General features: G+C 54.5%; 2 protein-coding genes across 19 annotated transcripts in view; one reads left to right on the top strand and one right to left on the bottom strand.

Moving 5' to 3' along the window:
• The window catches only part of COL5A3 (collagen type V alpha 3 chain), a 40,394-nt gene extending 25,976 nt beyond the window's left edge, over positions 1-14,418 (bottom strand). For 6 of the 17 annotated variants that reach the window (XR_012331086.1, XR_012331087.1, XR_012331088.1 and 3 more), the window contains exons 1-23: positions 13,912-14,129; positions 9,957-10,118; positions 9,675-9,864; positions 9,443-9,599; positions 8,640-8,744; positions 7,931-8,083; positions 6,240-6,353; positions 5,986-6,135; positions 4,601-4,762; positions 4,219-4,281; positions 3,695-3,769; positions 3,512-3,595; positions 3,315-3,371; positions 3,163-3,216; positions 2,961-3,014; positions 2,015-2,068; positions 1,649-1,702; positions 1,410-1,463; positions 1,004-1,048; positions 843-896; positions 616-660; positions 412-465; positions 224-268 (exon numbers count right to left, since the gene is read on the bottom strand). Coding sequence is in view for 12 of the 17 variants with exons in the window: in XM_033854387.2 (XP_033710278.1) it covers positions 224-268; positions 412-465; positions 616-660; positions 843-896; positions 1,004-1,048; positions 1,410-1,463; positions 1,649-1,702; positions 2,015-2,068; positions 2,961-3,014; positions 3,163-3,216; positions 3,315-3,371; positions 3,512-3,595; positions 3,695-3,769; positions 4,219-4,281; positions 4,601-4,762; positions 5,986-6,135; positions 6,240-6,353; positions 7,931-8,083; positions 8,640-8,744; positions 9,443-9,599; positions 9,675-9,864; positions 9,957-10,118; positions 13,912-13,999 (2,073 nt within the window). In the remaining 5 variants the exon portion in view is untranslated. The other 11 variants (XM_033854393.2, XM_033854394.2, XM_033854395.2 and 8 more) reach the window with 10 other exon arrangements.
• A 1,214-nt stretch (positions 14,419-15,632) lies between these two features.
• Positions 15,633-21,842, top strand: RDH8 (retinol dehydrogenase 8). Of its 2 annotated transcripts, none has more exons than XM_033855172.2 (6): positions 15,633-15,814; positions 18,214-18,375; positions 19,014-19,193; positions 20,419-20,512; positions 20,724-20,907; positions 21,017-21,842. In XM_033855172.2, exons 1-6 carry the CDS (start codon positions 15,712-15,714, stop codon positions 21,230-21,232), a joined length of 939 nt encoding a protein of 312 aa, XP_033711063.1. In that variant the 5' UTR covers positions 15,633-15,711; the 3' UTR covers positions 21,233-21,842. The 2 variants fall into 2 exon arrangements, with proteins under 2 accessions (XP_033711063.1, XP_073658039.1); XM_073801938.1 differs by lacking the exon at positions 15,633-15,814 and adding an exon at positions 17,136-17,459.
• The last annotated feature ends 1,747 nt before the right edge of the window (positions 21,843-23,589 follow it).

Raw genomic sequence — 23,589 nt, 5'->3', positions numbered from 1 at the left:
TCTCCTGACAATATCCCCGTCTGATCTAGCCTTGGTGCAGTTCTGTTTCTGGCCATCAACCCCTCCCCAGCAATGACATTTGGTAACTCTGAGCTTATTTAGGGAATGTTGCATTATCCAGGGCTTACAAAAGGGGCCCTGGTGGGAAGATTTTCCTGCAGGCAGAGTTGAAGGGAAAAGATGTTGGGGGAGGAGAGGGAAGGGAGGGAGAGTTGTCACTCACCTTCTCCCCAGGAGTGCCAATGGGTCCCTGGGGGCCGGGGATTCCCTGGAAATATTTTTTAAAAAGGGGAGAAGGAAAGCATGAGAAAGCGGCAGCAAGTACAGAGGCTGGGGAAGCCAGGAGTGGTCTATGACCTCCGCTGAGCGCCACGACACCCCGCCCCCTCTGTCAGGAAAGATAGCTCAAACCTGGGACCCGGGATTTCCCTGCTGTCCTGGGGGGCCTGGTTCTCCTGGAGGACCCTGGGGAGAAAGTGAGGGTTCTGTGAAGCTGGAAGGGATTATGGTGTTGAGGTGTCAGGGAAGTTGAAACGGGGGATCATGGGAGTGGACAAGGATATGGGTGGTCCGAGGGTCAGAGTGTCAGAACGCATCAGGGATCAGAACACATACCACATTTCCTTTGGCACCTGGAACACCGTCACTTCCAACTACACCCTGGGGGAGGAGAGGGTGTGAGACCAGGGCAGACCCAGGCACAGGAGCCTGCGTCTGAGACACTGAGAGGCACAGGTGAAAAGGTGAGTGGACAGAGAATCCAGGCAACAGAAATGGACATGCAGAGGAGATAAAGGTGAGAAAAAGACAAACAGGATGTAGAGAGACAGCGACATTCTCACCGGGCGTCCCAAGGGGCCAGGGGAGCCTCTAGGGCCAATCAGTCCTCGGGGGCCCTGCAAGGAGGTAGGAAAGTTATTCCAGCATCACTGCTCTGAGGTCCTATGAGTGCTGACTCCCTCCCCTGTGCCAGGCAAGGGGCCCAGGGGTCCCTGATACTCACCGGCTCCCCAGCCTGGCCGGTGGGCCCAGGAGGTCCCTCTGCTCCCTGTGGGAAAGCATATGACTTGGGGAGGGGGGAGGTATAACCCTCAGAGAATCACCTTCTCTCATATCGGCAGCCCCTTCCAGGGACTCTCAGAGTCAGAGTGTGTGGCAGGATCCAGCCAACTGCGTATACGTGATTTGATTCAGGCCCCTGACCCCGATCCTGGACCTGCAATCCTGGGTTTAACCCCTCAACTCTAGTCCTAACCCCACAACTCTCAGCCTGTCTCTTTGAGCCCCACCGGGGTCTCCTGACTCTCCAGTGCAGACCTTCACCCCTCCCCCAGGTTCCTGAATGCTCTACTCCTCCTGTTCTGGCTTTCTAGCTTCCAAACCACCCCCTAACTCTCTTCCAAACTTACCTTCTCACCATCCTCTCCTGGGGGGCCAGGTTGCCCCACATGACCAAAGTCACCCTGGAGTGGGGAACACAGAGGGCAGTTCAGAGTCAACAAGTGGAGACCAGCCCCCAGGAAAGGAGATGGGGTATTAGGGGTGAGGACTCAGACCCAGGAACGGAGGCTCTGATATTGGGGGTGGGGAGGGTGTTATGAACATTGGGAGGGGGCTTGCATATGGGGGAGGGGTCTCACACACTCACCCTCTGGCCCTTCTCTCCAGGCAGCCCTGGCAGGCCGTCAAAGCCCTGATCACCCTGCACAAAGAAACATCAGCTGAGGGACTTCCCTGGGGGGTCCAGTGGGAAAGACTCCTTGCTCCCAATGCAGGGGGGCCCGGGTTCGATCCCTGGTCGGGGAACTAGATCCCACATGCATGCCGCAACTAAGAGTTCGCATGCCACAGCTAAGACCTGGCACAGCCAAAATAAATAAATAAATAATAAATATTTTAAAATAAATGAATTAAAATAAATTGGAAGAAAAAAGAAAGAAAGAAACGCCAGCTGAGCTTTGAATCCTCTACCCTGACAGTCCCTCCAAGTCCCAGGCCTGGCCCCATCACCTACCTTAGGTCCTGTGTCCCCTGGGAGGCCTCGAGCCCCATCTGCTCCAGGGCGGCCCTATGGGGGAGATGACATCATCAAGATATCTACTACCATGTATCGAGCACCTTCCTCATGCAGTGTCTTATGCTGGGAGCTTCTATATGTACCAATTTAACCTCTTAAATATATCTCAAACCCATCCATTATTCTTTAGCCCTAGTGCCCTTTCTCTAGCTCAAGTTATCATCATCACAAAAATTAAGAACACTCATGTTCAGTCTCCATTAATTTCCCTGCTGTATGTTCCTCATGGCGCTTTAAGACTATCTGGAGGGCTTCCCTGGTGGCGCAGTGGTGAAGAATCCACCTGCCAATGCAGGGGACACGGGTTCGGTGCCTGGTCCGGGAAGATCCCACCTGCCGCAGAGCAACTAAGCCCGTGTGCCACAACTACCGAGCCCGTGTGCTGCAGCTACTGAAGCCCACACACCTAGAACCTGTGCTCCACACCAGGAGAAGCCACTACAATGAGAAGGCCGCACACCGCAACAAAGAGTAGCCCCTGCTCACCGCAGCTAGAGAAAAGCATGCACACAGCAACAAAAACACAACACGGCCAAAAAATAAATTTAAAAAACCTATCTGGAATTATCCTGTTCATCATTTCCCCCGATGTGCCAGTCTTTTCTTTTGCATGTGCTGTTCTTTCTACTTGGAATGCCCTTCCTCTCCTTTTTCCCTGGTTATACCTCAGATCTCAGTTCAAGCATCATTCCTCTGCAAGTCCTCCCAGACTCGGGGACTTGGCCAGATTCCTTTGTCACACCCTCAGTGTACTGTCATTCCCTGTCCTCAGTGCTCTTATCCCACCAATGACACCAGCAGACCCTGGGAGCACAGAGCTGAGGCTCCTGTTGGGTGTTGGGAGATGGATAAGGGATGACCTGAGGACCTAGGAGTCACTCACCATCTTTCCCTGTCTGCCAGGGGGTCCACGAGGTCCCTGAAGTCCTCGGGGGCCCTAGAAGAGAAAGGAAATGAGGAAGAAAAATGTCAGTAATTGCAAGGGTTTGCAGCCGCTTTGCCATTTTCCCCAGCTAGCACTCTATCCTGTAGCCCTGTGAGAAGACCCTTCCCATCAACCCTGTCCCCACCCCCACAAATCTCACCTGTGGCCCCATTTCTCCCATCTCTCCTTTTAGACCTGGATACCCAGGGAGACCCTTGGAGGAAGAAAGATAAGGTAATGCATTTAGAGGGAGTTTGAGTTAGAGTCATCTCCGCTTATGTACTCCCCACTCCACACAGCCTCCTTACTCACCACGGGGCCTGGGCGCCCAGTGAGCCCCACCAGGCCAGGGGGGCCTTTCATAGAGAGCTGAAGAGACAGGGGAACAAAGCCATCAACAGAAGTTAAATATACACCTGTCTCCTGACTATTCACCATCTCCCATCTCTGTCATTCTCTCAGTTTCCTCCCATCACCCCCTGACATTCTCCCAGTTGTCCTCCACTCACCTGAGCCTGTTGCAGGACTGCCTGAGCCTGGGCCTGCTGGAAGGAGACTGGGGGTCCTTTGAGGGAGCCTCTTGCAAACTGGAACTAGGGGGCAACTAGTAGTGAGGGAAGCCTCCAGGAGAGGCCCTCCTCCTTGGTCAGGATTCTACTCCCCAAGGCTGTGCCACCCTCTCTCCCTCTTACCGGTATCATGATCACAGTGCCTGGTAGACCCCGGATCCCATCAACGCCAGGGATTCCTGGGAGGCCAGCGGGGCCCTGAGAGAGGGACAGAGACAGAGAGGGATGGAGGTAGAGAGATGGAGAGAGGCAAGGAGGGAGAGACAGAGAAAGATGGAGGCAGGGAGAGAGAGAGAGAGAAGAGACAGATGGTGAGAGAAAGAGAAATGGAGGGAAGGAGAAAGAGTCATAAAAAGTGGAAGAGACAAAAACAGAAAGAGACAGACAGACAGACAAAAGAGAAAAGAGGAAACGGGCACAGAGACATAGGGAGAAAGACAGAGATGAAAGACACTCAGGGATAGAGACAGAAGGAGGAAGGCAGGGGAGAGCGCCCCCTCCCAGAGACAGAAGAGGAGACAGAATGATAATTTCCAGACGGGGAGGAGGATGAAGAGGAAGGGTCAGAGCCAGCTCCAGTCGCAGCCATGCTGCCAACTTGAAACCTCACTCTCCCAGGAGTTTACACCACACAGGAAGTCTCTTACCGGTAGACCAGGGTCCCCAGGGAATCCTGGCGGGCCAGGAGGACCTGAGGGGCCAACCACCCCCTGTTGGGGACAGAGGAACAGAGGTCATGACAAATGCAAAGTCTGAGCCAGGCTGACTTCCAAACCACCACTGACACTGACCCCATACTGACCCTCCTACCCCATCACCGAGCCACCCCTGGCCCCTCAATACTATACTGACACCTATAAACCCCCAACTTTACATCTCAACCCCTATTTTTACTCATCTTTTGAGCCTCAAATATCCAATCGTCTTCAAATGATCTGGCAACATTACACCCTAACTCCCCACCCCAGAGGATCAAACACCCCAACTGGAAGTAAAAGACAAGAAGAGGGGAATGCAGCCATGGCTCACTTGGGGTCCTGGGCCTCCTGGAAGTCCTTCAAACTGCTGTCCCTGGGGGAGAAATAAGTGTGACCCCCATTCTAGCACAGACCCCGCCACGTCCTCCAGCCCCAGGCCCCTCACCTGTTCAATCACTGCCGGTTCTCCTTTTTCTCCCTTCTCCCCAGCGCCCTGGGGCAGGGGATGGAAAGAGAAGAGGTGTGAGCCCTGGAACTCAGACATAGAACTCTCAGCTAACTTACCTTCCACTCATCTCTCACACACACACACACACACACACAGGCACACATGCGTGCAGAGTCCACCCTCTGAGCTGTCTCTGCTGTCCTTTCTTCAACCAGTATGTTTTGAGCAGCTCATCCTCCAGTGTCAAGCTGGCCACGCTGCAGCAGGGTAAGGAACATGAACCCTGGGGCATACTGTGGAGTCCTCATCCTGGAGCTGCCTCTCAAAAGCTGAGTGATGTCGGGCAACTTATTCAACTCCTATGGCCTCACCTGCATGGTGCGTGGGTGAACGCCGACTGTATACATCCCACGGGAAGATAAAGAAGCTAAAACAATGCTTAGCACATACCAGGCACTCAGAGTAAGATGGTTAGGATTATTCACCTTCTCCCCTGTCCAACAACAAAGCTAGAACCTAGACACCTTCTCTGTCTGCCTTAAGCTCCTAGGCAATCTCATCCCTTAGCTGAAGATAGCGTCTCTCCGCTGATGAGTTCCAAGTCTTTATCTCCAGGCTAGACCATCTTCCTTGAACTCCAGAATTTTCTAACCCATCACTTGCACTGACAATCAGACAAGGGTTGCCCGTTGAGCACATCCAAAATGAGATCCTTGACACTTTCCACCTGCTCCTCCGTCAGGCTTCCCCATCCTACTCAGTGGCGCCACTGTGCATCCACCCGGTCATTTTTGAATTGTTCTCCACATACAGCAGCAAGAGCAAAACGGGGCACGTCCCCAGTCTGTCCAACTTTTCTCTATCCCCACCACACCACTACAGCCACCACCCTCATCCAGGTCACCACTCTGTTTTGCATAGACTACTGGTTTCCCTGCTGCCCCTCTGGCTCCCCCTACAGTCCATATGCTGTTCGGCAGCTAGAGAGAGCTTTGAAAACTCCCAAGTCAGATCGTATTCCATCTCAAGTGGCTTCTCATCACGCTTAGGCTAGAAACCAGATGAATCACCCTACCCACAGAGCCATTCATTAGCACAATGCCTGTCACATTAGCGTAGTGTCTGTAGATAAATATTTGTCAACTGCACTGGGGTGGTGGGAAGGCATTCTAGGCAAGATAAAAAGAAAGCAAAAAAGAGAAGGCAGCTATGTGTGGCTCCAGGTAGGAGTCCCTCCCCCTGCACCTAACCCAGCCACCCAGACGCACAGGAAAGATCTGCAACTCAGTCCTCCATGACTGTTCTGCTGCCCGGAAGTGGGGGCCCATGGTGGGACCACCTTCTTCTTCTTCTTCTTCTCTGGCTAACTCAGTCTCCACGGTCTCCAGTTCAGTTCCATTGTCGGGGTCCAAGCTCTCCTGAGGACATTGGGACAGACCAAAGTTTACCCCTGGCCTCTTCATTGTCTGCCACCACCACTGTCCCAGGACCTTCCCTTCCAGCCTCGTCCACTTCCCACAACCTCTAGGACGGTGACGTTGCTGCCAATGGCCACAGTCGTGGTGATGACCAAAGGCGCGGGAGTTGGAGGCAGAGTTGGAGCTGGTGTCTCTGTCTTGGGGATGTCAGTGGAGGTCTGGAGGAAGGACAGAGAAGGTACCAGGTCTGGGGTCAGGACAATCAAGACAAAAGGGAGACGAAGGAAGAGACAGACTCTCCCTCCCAGAGCACCCAGTCTAGGGAGGGGGACAGAGGAGGATTCCCAAAAAAAAACATCACAGGGGTATGGGGCAGGGGGCTGGCCAGTGCAGGCGAAGGTGTGCTGGCTGGACAAGGACAGCCAGCAGGGAGAGCCCTTGTGTGTGGAGGAGGGGCAGGGCTGGCAGGTCTGGAAGGCCTGGAAGGCAGAGTGGGGCTGGCTCCAAAGCCCAGGGGTCAGGGTCAATGTCCACCACTCAGGGCCAGACTCCCGGAAGCCTATCCCATATGTCCTCTCAAGGCAGATCTCAGCAGTCTGTCAGCCAGCCAGGCCACAGTCAGAGAAGGAGTGGGAGGTCCTCCTGGCCTGGACAGCTGCAGAGGAACTGGGTTAAGGGCGCACAGCAGGTGATGGGGGCCCAGGTGAAGGCTAAGGAAGGGGCTGAGAAAGGGTAGGCTACTCCTGGTGTCTCTGTTCTAGGCTGAAGTGATAACCCTTTTTCTCCCCACTGATGCGGCGAGCAGATGTAGTGCAACCAGGGACCCTCCAACCAAGGACCCTGACCAGTGGCCCACACCAGGGACACCTACCCAGTGACCCCCAACTAATGGCCCCCAATTATTCCTACAGCCAGTGACCCATTAATGACCCCCAATTAATGACCCGTGACAAGTGATCCCCACTAAGGGACCTAACCAATGACCCATACACACCTACGAATAACCCAAATCATTGGCCTCCCACCAGTTATTCCTATAACCAGTGACCCATCAATGACTTCCCAACTAATTACCCATCAGGGACTCCCAAACTAACCATCTCATCCATGACCCCCTGAAAGGCACTCCCCCAGCTAGTGACCCCAGCTGGTGATTCCACTAGTGCCTTCTAATCAGTGGTCCCCCACTGGGGACTTGCCCGACTAGTGGTCCTTGGCAATGAGCCCCACACCATTAACCCTAAACTACAGACCCCAATAACACCAACAGCGGCCTCCATCAGTGACCTCTAACAGTGACCTCCAGCTAGGGAACCCCTGAACATCAACCTCAGTCAGTATCTCTCTACAATGATCCCCCAACCAGCAATCTCTATCAGTGTCCCCCCCAGCTAGCGACCCCCAATGAATACCCCTCCCCCATGACCCCAACCAGTCAACCCCAAACAATGACACACTAGCTAACGAACCCATCGTTCACCCCAGCTAGTGGCTCCCCTTAAACAGTAGCCCTCATCAAGAGCCCCCTCATCATAAGGTACCCGACGGGGTGCGCTCCCTCTCTCTAGTCCCCCCGCAGAACTGGGAGTTGGGAGGGAGATATGAAAGAGCTCCTAAGACAGGACCAGACCCCCCCCCCCCCGCGACAAGTGATCGGTCAGCTGAGAGAAGTCAAAGGTCAGTATTGGAGACAAGAGGCAGAGATCTTGCATGAGGCACAAGGGATCGGTGGGGATCAGAGGCCAGAAGCAGAGGTATCTCAAAGAACAGAGGGAAGATACCGTAGACCCCTTACCTGGTTCTCCAGGGAGACGGGAGGTGGGCTCAGGGCCAAAACTTCCTTGTTCTTCTTCTTCCTGCCCTTCCCCTTACGACCTCGCCCTTTTTTCTTCCCTTTTCCCTTCCCCTTCCGCCGACGGGGAGGGGTTTCCGGCTCCCCCTGGGGTACCTGGGAAGAGGACTCCAGTCGGGTCCAGATTCCCTGAGTGGAGGCCCCATCGCTCAGATCACCTGGGGTCATGCTGGCACATGGTCCATTGGTCCTATCTTTTATTTTATATTATATTTTAAATTTTATTTATTTATTTTTGGCGGTACGCGGGCCTCTCACTGTTGTGGCCTCTCCCGTCGCGGAGCACAGGCTCCGGACACGCAGGCTCAGCGGCCATGGCTCCGCGGCATGTGGGATCTTCCCGGACCGGGGCACGAACCCGTGTCCCCTGCATCGGCAGGCGGACTCTCAACCACTGCGCCACCAGGGAAGCCCTGGTCCTATCTTTTAAAGCCAGGGCTCACTCAGCCCTGGGACCTGGGGTCAAGGTAAATCATATGATGAGGGGCCAAGGGTCAGTTATGTGACCTGAAGTCAAGGTCATTCATGCCTAAGAACAGTTTAAGGGCAGGGGTCACTCAGCCCCCTGGATAGGGCTCAGAATTCATTCATTCCTGAGACCTGGAGCCAGGGATGACTCAGCCAGCGACCTCAGGACAAGCCCCTTACTCACCCCTGTGGCTACAGGATCCAGGTCGTCGCAGCCAGGAAGGTACTGCTCACAGGCTCGGAAGGCAGCCTGAGGATCTGAGCTTATCAGCAGCTCCTGAATATCTCCCTGGGGAGAGAGTGGGGGTCTGGGAAGGGGTCTGCAGGCTGACTCCGACCCCCATTCCAAGCATCAAGGTCTGGTGTTTTTCCACCCAAAGCAGGCTAAGTATAGGGAGGAGGAAGCCCCACCACAGCCCCAGAAATCCCTCTGCCCCAAAAAACTGAGAGGAGGAAGATTCTATCAGGGTGACACCAAACCACAACCACAAGCCACACCCCACAACCTCTGTCCCATCAGAGGCACAATTGTTCCTTCACTCGCGGCACATGGTGACACCTACTGTGTGCCAGGTGCCCTTCAAGGTACTGGGGATAAGGAGGGAAGCAAGAGGATGAGGTCCCTGGACTGTCATGACACGCATAACAATCACCACATCGAAAACACATCTGTCCCAGAGCCACACGACTCCGTGCCTTGCTGGCATCGCACACCATCACAACCAGCAGCGCCGTCACACATCACGACCTTATCCTTCCACCACAAGCCAAGTAGGCACCACCACAAATGATCAGTTCACGGCTTTACAGTCTCGCAGGCACATGCCACCAAGATGCACCCGTGATGCCCGGCGCTCCCTTCCTCAGCTTCCTGGCGCTAAGTTGAAGCTGGATAGTTCCCTTCTCCATTCTCTTCTCCAGATTCAGGCTGTGGACCGATCTCCCTCCTGCCTCCTGCCTCAGTTTCCCCCATCACTGAAGCGCTACCTCAAAAGTCTCCTCCCCGAGGTCCTGGGTCCCCAGCACAGTAAGTCCAGCCGTGCTGATGAATTGAGGTCCCTGGCTCAGTACGGGGGGCTGAGGTGCACAGTCAGCCACCAGGGTCACCATCCCACCATCCACACTGACCGCCACACGGTGCCACCTGCAAGGGGACAGTCTCAGTGGGGGCGCGCGCTCATCCCACCTCTCCCGGGACTCCCACCTTCCCCATATTCACCTGCCATCCGTGAGGTTGACCTGCTGGGGGAGGGGGCTGAAGGAGTCACCTAGGAGGTCCAGAGCCGGCCCCAACGCCAGGCCCAGCTGCCGGACACCGGCCTCATTGTAGACGGATAGAAGGACAGACTGGTTGGCTGGCCGGCCACGCAGAGTGATCAGCACGGAGAAGCTCTCGGGAAAGTGCTCGGCTGGGAGGGCAGAGGGAAAAGGGGCAGCTCAGATGGCCCGACTGTGACCCATGCTCCCACGATGAACCGCAGCCCCTCTCACCCTGACTCACCTTGAAAGAGCTCCCACGTGGGGGCACTGAGCGTGCTGGCCTTGCCCACCCTGAATGCCCGGTCGCCCTGTGGGACCCTCTGGGGGCAGAGGCCGGGACCCTCGGGGAGCCCAGCCTGGCCCCCCCGCACGCCCAGGGCCTTCAGCACATCCACAGGGTCTGCTGCGGAAAGAAGCCAGGGTGCGGGGCAGTTACAACAAGCCCAGCACTCTGCGTGAGTGGCTCGGGTTTGGGGGACTCAGCCCCCCCCCAGCTATGTTTGTGGGTCAGGGGGAAGGAGCAGGCCTGGGACGCATACCCCCCTCACCACTCCACAGCTGTTCCAGCCTCATCAGCCTGTTGACTCCTGTTTTTTTCCCTTGGTTTTCGGTGAGAAAAAAAAAAAAGCTGACCTAGTTCTGGGATGAATCAAAGCTTCCTGGCCTGAGCCCCAGAGCCAAACTGTCCCCCTCTCCACACTCCCCCGCACCAGCTCCCTGGGGCTGCTTCCCAGGCCTGAAGCCCCCCTTGCCAGGGGAAACCCGCTTAGAGAGGAGGGGCTCCTTGAGTGTGTTCTCCCCACCTCTTCCCTGGGCTCCCCTCCCTCTGACCTCCTCCTCGACCACCATCACCCATGACCTCCTCCCTCTGACCTCCTCCTTGACCTTCATCACTCGTGACCTCCTCCCTCTGACCATTCTTTCCCTGATCCCCGCTGATTTCTCCTGGCCACCCCCTCTGACCTTCCTCTACCTGACCCTGACCACCTCCCTCTGACTACCACCTGACCTCTTCCCTCTTCCTATCCCAGTTTCTTCCATCTGACCTGTGGACCTCCCCACTTTATCACCCCCTCTGACCTTATCCTCTGATCACCTCTCTCTGATAACCTCCTGACCTCCTCCCTCTGACCCTCTCCCTCTGATCCCAGCAAAGGAAGGGACTGGTCCAGTGAGATCCTAACCCAGGCTGTCCTACCAGCCCCACCCGGTGCAGCCTGGCCAGTGCTAAGTGGAACCACATGGCTTGGGCAAGGGTGGGCGGGGTCTTCCCCTGAGCCCCAAACTCCTGCCTGATCTCCCCTCCCCACAGCAGACTGTCCCACTGACCCCCTGACCCAGCCTCTTGGCAGGAGCCGGATTCTGCCATGACCTCACCCCAGGGGCGGCTCTACTGATCTCACCATTGGGATCCAGGGTAGGGGGCCAGACTTGGGGGAGACAGGGGTTTGGATGAGGGCGCCCCCATCCCAGCTCCTCCTGGGTCAGACCCCTCAGTCTTCAGACTCTCCAGAGCCCTGTTCCAACCTCAGCTCTCTCTTGCCCCCAACCTTGTTCTGCTCTCTTTTTCTTCTCTCCCCCTCCCTGCCTTCTCTCTGTCCCACTTTCTGTGTCCAACTCTGAATCAGTCTTTCTCTCTCCCTCCCTCTCTTACTTCCCAGCTCTCCCTCACTCTCTAGCTCTCTGTCTCTGCCTATTGGTAGTTCCCTCGGTCTCACATCTGTTTCTCTCTGCATACCTCTATCTCTGTGCCTCTCTATATCTCTGTGTGTGGATTACTCCCTCCATCTCTCTCTCTCTCTCTCTCCCCTAACCCTGCTGCCTCCACCGGCCCCATCTCTAATTGCCTGTTCTGTGGCTGGGTTGTTATTAAGAGGTATTTGGGTTACAGCCCCCTGGGGCTAAAATCTGGGCTCCCAGGCTCTGCTGACCACAAGGGTCATTCTCCCGTGGAATGATCATCCCAGCTGCCCCCTCTCCGGGCGGGGGCCCAGGGGAGGGCTGAGGTCCGTGATTCCCCCCCGTGTGGCTCTCCCAGGCTCTCCTTTCACCCAGACTCCACTTTCTATGCACTGGGAAGGGGGTCTCTCCTTGAGCAACTGCTCGTTAACATTTTAAAAGTCTTTCCCAGCATCTAACCCAAATGTCTCCTGCTTCAATCTGTGTTCCTTCTGTAATGACCTTTCAGAAACCAACTGCCCTTTCTTTCCATGGCTGGCTTTGTGACAAGGAGACACACAAGAGGCATTGAGTCCTGCCTGCAGGGCCAGGGGGCGGCAGTCTGTCAAGTAACTGGCTTGCCCTTCCCCCACAGATTCTCCCCTGCGCTGGTCAGGACCCCAGGGAGAGGCTAGGTGGGGGTCTAGGATGTGGAAGAAGGCAGGCAGGGACCGGGATGGGACATGGCTGGGACCCTCTCAGATGAGTAGGAGAGCCTAGGTGTGAGTGTCTGTGCAAATAGGTACATGCGCGATTGTGTACATGCATGAGACTGTGCGAGCACGTGTGTGACTCTGTACGGACCAGGGACTAGCTGAGCGTGTGCTTTGCGGCGTGTCGATGTCTGTGGGTGTTTGGCCTCTGATGGAGGGATTAGGTGCAGTCCTTTGACTTGTCCTGGGGTCCTGGCAGTGAGCTCGAGGTCCTGCAGGTGGTGCACGGGAGCCTGTGATAGTAATAGCTCAGACTCCAGATGGAGGAGTGTGGTTATACGTGAGAGTGTGGCCAAGTTGGCGAGTGGGTGACGGGTTGAGAACATCGACTACGTTGTATGGATGCCAGTGGAAGCGTGTGTGAGAGTTTGAAAGTGTAGGTGGGTGACAAAAGCTGTGACCGTGGGGCGGGTGGCGGATGGGGCTGCCTTGGCGTGGGCCCCAGGTGTTTAACGTTCTTCGTGTCCCAGCGGCCTTCTATTCTGAGTGCACGCCTGAGATCGCACGACTGTGCGGATGTGTGACCGTGGGAGTGGGGCATAGGCCACTTTGGGATTATCCGCGTAAACACACACCTCTCTGGACTACGGAGAAAAGGAGAAAGTGAGAAAGTGGGGGTGGGTGTGTTGGGGTCCTGAGTTCACCTTAGGGAGGGATTACGGGGAGGGCCTGACCTGGGGTATCTCAGACCAGGGAAGTCCCCCTCAATCACCACTTGAGGGACCACAACTTTCCCGAACCCCGGGGCGCCCCCGACCCAGAACCCTCGGGGGCGGGGCGCGGCGTCCAGCCAGATTCGTGCAGCTGGGCGTGCGTCAGCGCTGACTCACCCATCCGGCGGCCCCCGGGACCCCTGGGGGGCCCCTGAGACATTCCTCAGGAAAAACACCCGAGGCTCGCTCAGCTTGGGGGAGCAACCTCCACTCCCCCCGCCCCCGCCCGTGCACTGCCCCGCGCCCCGCGCCCCGCCCCGCCCCGCCCCGCGCCCCGCCCCGCCTCGCCCCTCACCAAGGCCCTCCCGAGGCCCTGTCCATGGTGCTGATCCCGGCTCAGGGGAGTGAGGGGAGGGGGGAAAGGGGCAAAGATGGCGGGGTAAGGAGGTGGGCGCGCGCTAATTAGGGGCAGAGGGGAAAGAGGGGGAATAAGGTGAAGCTATCTGGGGAGACGCAAAGGGAACTCTGAATCCCAGATCAACCCTCTTCCCTACTAGTCCCCGCTCACCATCCCCCATCCCCCTGGGACTCATCCTCATGGGCAAGTATTTAGCTTCCCAAACCACAACCACAGTCCTCAGAGGGTCACCCAGAGACACACAATCACACGCATAACACACACACGGTTATTCTCAAAATCAGCCCCCCACACAGACACACTCCCCTACCCACAACTCAATCACATACTCGCCCAGAGGCCATATCCCATCACCCAGGTGTACAATCATCGTCATCTCCCACACCCAACACACACAGTTCCACTCCAAATGGCCGCATGCATATTGTTACACACATGTATACCTATAAATTGCATTCATTGCCACGCACCCACCAGGAAACATGGTCACACGTTTCCCTGCCCCCCCCCCCCCCACCAAGCTGTCACACTCACAAACCGCCCAGAGTCAGACACTCGCCCCGCAACACCACACCGTAGCCACGGGCAACGTGCACGACCCCCATGCACGCCCCCGACTCCCGACTCCACGCCGTCTTTGGGGGCCTCGATGGATCCTGCACTCCGGGTCCTATTTTCTCCCTCCCGGCTCACCGGCCTGCGTCCGGGGGAGAAGCTGCAGAGACACCAGGAGCAGGCAGAGGCCGGCCCGCGGCTGGCCCAGGGCCCAGCGACTCCCCATTCCCACGGGACCCACACTCAAGGCGGGGGACCAGCCTGGGCGGCTGCGGGGCGCGGCGACTCCACGGGCTCAGGGCACTCTCGCGGCGGCCGGCTCCACTCGGGATCCACAGGAGACTGCCCGAGACCCCGCCCTGGCCTCGCCCTGCGCTCCAGCTCCGGGCCAGGCGGAGCTCGCGGAAAGGGGGGGGGGGGTAGCTGACAGCTGGTGGGTGGAATTGGGAAAGTTTGTGCTGAGCTCTGATTGCCCAGCTAGGGGTGGAGCCGTGGGCCGGGAGCTGGGCCCTTCTTGCCTCACCCCACAGGGTCGGAGGAGGGTCACTCCCACCCACCCTTAGAATCCGGGGTCCCAGCCTTAGCCCAAACCCTTTTCTCCTAACAGGCCTCCTAACCTTCAGCCTCCATCCAGGCCCTGGAATTAGGGGTACAGCTTTATACCAGATCCTTTCTGTCTCAGCCAGGCCCCCAAATTCTGATGCCAAATTCTCACCCACCTGCCTGGTCCCACAATAAGAGGTACCGACCTCACTCCATACTTTCCCTGCAGGTCCCTAAATAAGGGATCTTCACCCCGCCTCAAACTCCACCCCAGATTCCAAAATGGGGTCCCTAGCCCCACCCCCAAACCCTCACCACAGATTCCAAGACACAGTTCTTTCTTTCCCCCAAACTCTTAATCTTCAAATAAAGGCTCCCACCTCCATCCCTAGCCCTCTTCTCCCTGACTCAGGCCCCAGATGGAGGCCCCAGCTCCATTCTCACACATGGCCCATTAAATCAGGGAGTATGGCCCTACCCTAAGCAGGGCACTGCCACAGGGAGGGGTGGACCCCTGCCATTCCTGGGGTGAGGCGGAACCCCCCCTCACCCCACTGGGACACCCCCGCCCCCATGTAAGGAGGCCCCAGCGGGTCAGGTCAGGTGGAGCTGTCTGTGCGATTGAACAAGCACAGACATGCTGGATCTGAAGGAGCTTCCGCAGGGAGGAACCCAAGGGGCATATCCCGGGCCCTGAACTGCCCACTTCCCCCGCCCCGAGGCCAAGAGGGAGAAGCCGGCAGTGTCTCCCTCCCAGCCTCTGGCTCCTCAGACAAAGGGACTCTGTGTCCTTAGGGAGGAGGGGGTGGGGCCCCATCTGGCCTGAGGGGGAGGGGGGCCCTGAGAAGGGGGAGGAGAGGGAATCTCCCCAAGCTGCTCCTCCTTTCTCTCCAGGGACATCAGAGACTAAGACTTTTCTGGCTAAAACGCTCATAAAGTTCGTGCCCTGCCTTGGTCTGTTGGGAAGTTCTTCCTATAGTCTATCGCACCTTCTGACATTTCTGCCCATTCTCTTTGAACGGGACCACACTCTCGGTCACCTCTCTCCAATCACAGATTCTTTGCCCAGAGTAGAGACAGCAAGAGAACACCTCCACTTATTCCCCACACTGCCTGAAACTCCCCCCAGCCCTGGATAATTTATCATCGTAACAAAAGCACCCAGTTTTGAGTGTAGCAGCGAGAGGACATTTTTGACAGATAAAAGGAAGGCACTATATTGAAGTGAAGGGATTCCCCCCAGCTGCCTGCCCAAAGTCAGTTCATAATTGAGGGCTCCCAGGGCCCATTCATCCTGCAGGTGGGGTGTGCTTAGGAGGGGACAGATGAGCAGAGGATGGGTGGCGGGAGTCAGGTGCCGGCCAGCAGAGGTCACGCGTCCAGAAAGGGATCAACATGGCCGACGCACCCCGGACTGTACTGATCTCAGGATGCTCCTCGGGAATTGGCCTGGAGCTCGCAGTGCAGCTGGCTCGTGACCCCAGGCAGCGCTACCAGGGTAAGGGGACCAGGGTGAGGCTGGGAAGGACAGGAGTGGGCATGGCTTCCCAAGACCCTTAGCTCTCCCAGCACTAGTTCCACTAGTCCATGACTTCGACTGCATTTGGGGGCTTGGGGAGGACCCAGGACACACGGAGGCCCCCTTCCCACCTCCGCTTGTGAATCATCCCCTCATCCAAAGAATATTTCTAATGCACCCATTGGGTGCCAGATTCTAGGTGCTAGAAACACGGCTGCGAACAGAATAGACAAAAATCTCTGTTCTAGGTAGTGATGTAGTGGGGGAGGTGAGGGAGGACAAACAATAAACAGATTTTTAAATCGTATTAGGTGGCTAGTGCAGATAAGTGGTCAGAAGCAAAATAAAGCCAGTGGGGTGGGTGTGGGTGATATTTATTTTTTAGAAGAGCTGGCTGGAGAGGGCTTTTCTGAGGTTTCACTTAGTCATTCCCTAAGAGTCCCCACCCCCACTCATTCTCAGATTAACGCTCCAAGATAAGCCTCTTAAGTGACCCTGACCTTGAGGGTTTAAGGAGGAGGGGGCTCTAGGTCTAGAGACTCGGCCCCCTGCCACTCTGGGATCAATAGCCCCAATCTTCACCCCACCCATGGGAACCTCTGACCCAGTGCACACTGGAGTCGAAGTAAGCAAAGGGCCATTACTTAAGAGGAGGATGGAGGCGTGAGGGCATTGCCCCAGTTGGCAGAGTTGCTTCTCCCAGCCCTCTACCCTCTGTCTTAGAGACGTGCACAGCTTCGGGTGTGACAGTCTGGGTGCCAGTGTGCAGAGAGGGAATTGTGCAGCGTGTGCCCCTGTGGGCTGGCAGATGAGTGTCTAACACTGCTGAAGGGTGATGTTTATTGACTGTTTGCAATGTGCCAGGCTTCCATCTAAGTGTTTTGCATATTAGAAAGTCATTTAATCCCCACATCACCCCGATAAGGTGGACACTATCATTTGCCCCATCTTAGAAATGAGGAAACTGAGGCACCGACTGACAAAGGTCCTTGCCCAAGCTGGAACTTGGCAGAGTCTGGATCTGAACTCAGGTAGCCCAGCCCCCGGGCCCATGCTTGTCACCATATGTAGATGAACGTGGTCCTATTCATGTGTGCAGCACCTGCGAATTACATGGGCTCACAGACAACATGCAAATGTGTGTGTGATTGTGGGTGCAGGCGTTGGGGGGGGGGGGGGCGGGTGCAAACATGTGTACAGGTGCGTGAGCTCAGCACTCAGACGAACCCAGGTTGAAATCTCAGTTCTCACACCTGCTAGGGGTTGGAGCAGGCAAGAAACCTCACTGTGTTGAGCCTCAGTGTGTTAATGGGGATAATAATATTGCCTACGTGTTCTGATTCCTATCGCTAAAAGCAAGTCACCCCAAAATGCATGGGGTGTATGGCGTACACAGCTGTACGCCAAAATGTATGGCGTGAAACAGCTGCAATTGTCTATGTCTCGTGGTTTACAAGGGTCATGAATTTGGAAGGGCTCAGCTGGGCGCTTTGGGCTCAGGGTGAAAGGCTCACAGAGGAGACTGGAACATGTGGTCTTTCTATCTGGGCTCAGCTTGGGCTTCTTCCCAGCAGGGTGGCCTCAGGACAGCTGGGCTCCTATAGGGTGGCTGAAGCCTACAAGAGTGAGTATTCCAGCAAGCAAAGCAGAAACTGCAACATCTTTTCCCTCCTAATCTCAAAAGCCACACAGGGTTACCTTTCCCATCGTCTATTGATTCCCAGCTAGCCACAAGGTTCAAGGAGAGAGGAATCAGATTTCATGGGCTGATGGGTGAGCAGCTAGGTTCTAGAACAGCATGTGTGATAAAAGATGTTGAGGCCATCTTTGGAAAATAAGTCAGTGACCTGATCATAGGATTCTTGCAAGGATTAGAGTTAATGTTTAGAAATGTGTTTAGCATATTATCTGGCATATAGTAGGTGTTCAATAAATTGGAACCTACGTTGACGATGTAAATGGGGCTATCCATACTTGCATGTGCATATCTGCACCTATGTTGACTTTAGGTGTGCATGCATTTCTTTTCTCAAGCCATCTGTTCTGTATTTATTTTATTGTCTTACCTACTGGTTTTGAATTCTGTGAAGGCAGGGACTTTATCTTATTTCATGCAATAGCCTCAGCACCTAGAATAGTGCATAGGGTGTAGTAGATGCTCAATAAACGTTTGCTAGATGAGTGGATAGATGGATGGAAGTATAGACAAATATCTGTACACAAGTGTGCATTTGTGGCTGTATGGCAAATGTAGGTGTATAAATCTGTGGGTCTCCATTCCTCTGTGACTACTCATGCAAACTATCACAGGAACATGTAAGTCCACACACAGGGTAAAGGAACCTAGTGCCTGCTCCAACTCTGTTCTCTGTCCCCAGTGGTGGCCACCATGAGGGACCTGGGAAAGAAGGGGACACTGGAGGCAGCTGCTGGGGAGGCTCTGGGTCAGACCCTCACCGTGGCCCAGCTGGACGTGTGCAGTGATGAGTCAGTGGCCCAGTGTCTCAGCTGCATCCAGGGAGGAGAAGTGGACGTGTTGGGTGAGTCTGAGCATCCCCTGGGGTCACTCGCCCCCTCCCTGGCCTAAGCATAGATCCTCATCACAGCAAGTTCTTTCCAGTGTCTGGGCACTAACTCTCTTGTTTCCCTAATAACCTCTGACCCTGGAGAGAAGGGGTAGATCAGTTGGCTAAGAGCCCAGGATACCATTCAGTTTATTAGAGATATAGGAAATATACTGAGACCTGGGGATAGGGTGGATTTTATCAAATAGAAATTCTCACATATGGAGAAAACCATATGTGGTTGGGAAAACTAATTTGATGAGTCATTGTGGGAAAGGAGCATGATGAAGAAAAACTCATGGTCCCTAAACGGTCTTCTAAGGAGGGTGTGGCTGTTTTGATGCAATTTGGGGTCAGAGCTGAATTGCTCATGCATTAAAGTAGAGGCTGTACCCAGCAGCCCTCTTCCCCACCCAGGGCTCAGAGTCCCCTATAACAAATGCTGAACTATATTTAAAGATTATCAATGCTACATATTTGTCCGCCCAAGATACCTTGGACTAGCCCTGAAATTGGAGTGGGGGAGGGGTGGGGTAATTTAGGGAGTGTCCCTGGGGGAGTGACACTAGAAGGGTTGGGGGACTTCAAAATAACCCTCAGCCCTACCCCCTTAGTGAATAATGCTGGAGTGGGCCTGGTGGGGCCCTTGGAGGGGCTCAGCCTAGCTGCCATGCAGAACGTCTTTGATACCAACTTTTTCGGGGCCGTCCGTCTGGTCAAAGCTGTACTTCCTGGCATGAAGAGGAGACGACAGGGCCACATCGTGGTGGTCAGCAGTGTCATGGGGCTGCAAGGTGAGCCCTGGGGATGCACCCCTGGGAATCCTCCCAGCGTCTGACCCTCCCCCGGCTGGAAGGATGGCAACTAGGTTTTAGCTCATATTCCCTCAATATGCCTGCACTGAGAAGCATTCTGCAGCTCAGAAGGAAAAAGTTCTGGGATAGGGGCTTCCCTGGTGGTGCAGTGGTTGAGAGTCCGCCTGCCGATGCAGGGGACACGGGTTCGTGCCCGGGTCTGTGAAGATCCCACATGCCACGGAGCAGCTGGGCCCGTGAGCCATGGCCACTGAGCCTGCGCGTCCGGAGCCTGTGCTCCGCAACGGGAGAGGCCACAACAGTGAGAGGCCCACATACCGCAAAAAAAAAAAAAAAAAAAGTTCTGGGATAGATTAACTATGTCTACCATGGTACAGGAGTAGACAGGGGTGGTATAGATGCTGCCAAAGGCCATCCACATCCATTTTCAACCCCACTTCTGGAAACCTCCAAAAATTTCTTCCAACCATCCCACAAAACTCAGAGGAACCATCAGCACTCCTCCTGAGGCTCCTTCTTGCCAAACACCTCCCACCAGGCTCCAGAGATGTCTGGATTTGGGACTCTGCGGTTCTGCAGGAAAAAGAGCAGTGATCGACTAATGATGTCTGCTATGGGCCTACTATGGAGGCCATCTACTTGCCATCCTTTCTCCCGGGCCCTTTCTCCTTGAACCTCTCTAGACTCCCTTCCTTTCCCTGGAAATTTCCTCAGATCTGCCCCCCTCCCCAGCAGTCCCCTAAGGAATCCACCCTACTTGTTACCCTGTCATGGAAAAGCTGCATTCACTCAGCCCCATCCCTTCAGCCTCTCTTCCAGCTGGATCTCCTGATCTTGGAAGGAAGGGGGACACATTCACTGCTCAACAGGGACCAGTAAAGATCCTGCTGAATGGTGCTTGCCCTTGGGGACCCTGAGCATCCTATGCCCAAGTGGCCCAAGGGTTTAGAGGATAGAGGGAAATAGGAGAGTTCCCTGGGCTGAGGGTGGATGGAACACTGCCAGGAAGAGATGGGACCTGGCACCCCAAGACAACCTCATCCTGACCCCATATGCTCCCATCACATACACCCATCAGCTTGACCCCAGATTTGCTGTGATCCTTAAATCCTCTTTGCTCTGTCTCCCAAGACCCCATCCCTCTGGACCCACAAAGCCCATCACCCAGACCCCCAAAGAGCCCACCTTCCTGTAATCCTCTCAGGTGTCGTGTTCAATGAAGTCTATGCGGCCTCCAAGTTCGCCATGGAGGGATTCTTCGAGAGTCTGGCTGTCCAGCTGCTTCAGTTCAACATCTTGTGAGGCGGGCACTTGGACAGTGACAGGGGAATGACGGCAGTGATGGGACAGACAAGGGAAGGGGAGTAGCGAGGAGATGGGGGAGCAAGGAGGCATGAAACAATGATGGGAGAAGCAGGGGGGTGAAGAGGAGAGATGGGCAGTAATGGGTAAAATGGGGCAGCGAGTGTGTTGGAGCTCAAGACCCTCTCCCCCTACCCCTGTTCCCAGCATCTCCCTGGTGGAGCCGGGCCCGGTGGCCACCGAATTTGAAGGGAAGCTCCTGGAGCAGGTTTCCACAGCCGAGTTCCCAGGCACTGACGCTGACACCCTGAGCTACTTTCGGGATTTGTACCTCCCGGCCTCCAGGGAGCTCTTTCACTCTGTGGGACAGAGCCCACAGGATGTGGCCAAGGTGAGTGGGGGGCCCAGAGCCCCAGGACATGGCTCAAGTATGTGAGGGGGCCCCTCCCTACAGAAACCCCCTCTCCGTGGGTCCCAAAGCTCAGGGCTCTACCCCGCAGGTAATTGTCAAGGTCATCGGCTCAGCCAGACCACCCTTGCGCAGACAGACCAACGCCCGCTACACTCCGCTGACCGCCCTCAAAGCCGTGGACCCCTCTGGCAGCCTGTATGTGCAAACCTCCCATCGCCTGCTCTTCCGCTGGCCACGCCTCCTCAACCTTGGCCTTCGATGTCTCGCCTGCAGCTGCTTCCGTACCCCAGTGTGGCCCCGGTGAGCAGAGCCTCACCCAACCCTCCTCACCCCTGAACAGCCAAGCCTCTTTGGTTCACATCCATCTCAGGCCATACAGACTATCCACTCATTCATTCATTCATTCAGCAAACTCTGCTTGACCCATTCTGTGCCTGGGCATTGCTGGGACCCCAGAGAGCCCTCAACCTCTAGACACAGACCCCTCTGCGGTCAGGGCTGGGGCAGAGAGAGGGGACCCTGGGACTCTGGAACCCTGGGCTGAGGAGCCCAGATCAGAGAGCTGGAGTTGTGTCTGGGAAGGCAAGGGAGGCTTCCTGGAGGAGGGGGCATTGTTGCTGGACCTTGAAGGATGAGATAGACTGCCTCAGTCAACCTCTGGACTTTGCTATCTTCGGTCTGTGGATTCTGGGATGATCCAAACATCACCATCCCTCCTCCCCGCCTATACACACAGCCAAAGCTGGTTTCACTAAGGGGTCTCCAGACTTTTCTGGTCACATACTCCATCAGTAAAATGTGTTTGTGCATACACCAGCAATGTATGTATATGTCTTCACAAAATATATATTTGTAACCACTAGCAATCACTGTATTTAATAAAGTTCAATTTCTTACATCTAAATAAAAAATTAAAAAGCAATAGGGTCTATCTCACACCTATTAGCATGGCTACATCAAAAAAAAAAATTGCCCAGAAAATAACAAGTGTTCACAAGAATGTAGAGAAATTGGAACCCTGTGCACTGTTGGTGAGAATATAAAATGGTACTGCCACTATGGAAAACAGTACGGCAGTTCCTCAAACAGTGAAATAGATTTATCATATGACTCAGCAATTCCATTCCTGGATATTACCTGAAAGAATTGAAAACAGGGTCTTGAAGAGATATTTGTATACCCATGTTCAGAGCAGCCTTGTCCACAATAGGCAAAAGGTGGAAGCAACCCAAATGTCCATCAACGGGTTACTGGATAAACAAAATGTGATCCACCCATACAATGGAATATTTATTCAGTCTTAAAAAGGAAGGAGTTTCTGGGCTTCCCTGGTGGCGCAGTGGTTGAGAGTCCGCCTGCCGATGCAGGGGACACGGGCTCGTGCCCCGGTCCGGGAAGATCCCACATGCCACGGAGCGGCTGGGCCCGTGAGCCATGGCCGCTGAGCCTGCGCGTCCGGAGCCTGTGCTCCGCAACGGGAGAGGCCACAACAGTGAGAGCCTCGCGTACCAAAAAAAAAAAAAAAAAAAAAAGGAAGGAGATTCTGACACATGCTACAACATGGATGAACTTTGAGGACATTGTGCTGAGTGAAAGAAGCCAGACACAAAACGGACAAATACTGTGTGATTCCACTTATATGATGTCCCTAGAGGAGTCAAATTCATAGAGGCAAAGTAGAATGGTGGGTGTCAGGGGCTGGGGGAGTTAGTGTTTAATGGGGACAGAGTTTCAATTTTGCAAGATAAAGAGTTCTTGGAGATGGATGGTGGTGACAGTTACACAACAATGTGAAGGTACTTGTCACTAATGAACTGTACCCCTAAAAATGGTGAAGATGGTCAATTTTGTGTTCTGTGTATTTTAGCCCAATTTTTAAAAATTTAAATCAATAGGGGTCTCATCTGAACCCCTGAGACAGTGTCCCTAAATTTCTTGGCCCTCCTCTTGAGAATTCGGAAGTGAATGGACTCTGGGCATAAATGCTGGCTCTTCTTCTCATTCAGTGGGTGGCCCCAGGCAGGTGACTCCCCTGATGTCATCTTCTACCAAGCAGGGTTAGCAATAACAGTGCTGAAGCGAAAGTCCTCTGGACTGTTTCCTTTCACTTGCAGTTTTTGTTGTGGTTTGTGTTCAAACCTTAGAATGCCAAGCTCTGGGCAAAGTTTTTTAATTTATGTTTGCTCTGCAGTTTTATGAGATGAAGCCACTCAGAACATCCCCATTTGCCAGGGGCAGAGGGGAAGGGGCAGGAATCAAGTCTGGGGCTGTCCAACTCAGTCTATGCTGGTCTTTAGGGATCTCTTGTGATCTTTTCTAAGAAAAGAGAAACTGAGTCCAGGACCCTCGGAAGAGGTCTCTTTGAGTCATTGCAGAGATAATGGGGGCTATTGAATAATTTTTCAAATCAACTCCTCCTTTCCCCTATCCCATACTGGACTTTTGAAGCAATGTTGTAATACCTGAAAAAGAATATATGAAAGTAGATAGTGGTGATGGTAGTACAAGTTTATGAATCCACCAAAAACCACTGAATTGTGCATTTAAACCGGGCAAATTTTATGGTATATGAATGATATCTCAATTTTTATTTTTTTATTTTTTTGGAGTCTATCCCAGTCATTCTATTTCACATGACCTGAATATTGATTTTTTAATTAA

Source organism: Tursiops truncatus, chromosome 3, assembly GCF_011762595.2.
Source record: "Tursiops truncatus isolate mTurTru1 chromosome 3, mTurTru1.mat.Y, whole genome shotgun sequence".
NCBI lineage: Eukaryota > Metazoa > Chordata > Mammalia > Artiodactyla > Delphinidae > Tursiops > Tursiops truncatus.
This window is presented reverse-complemented; position numbering and strand designations above follow the sequence as displayed.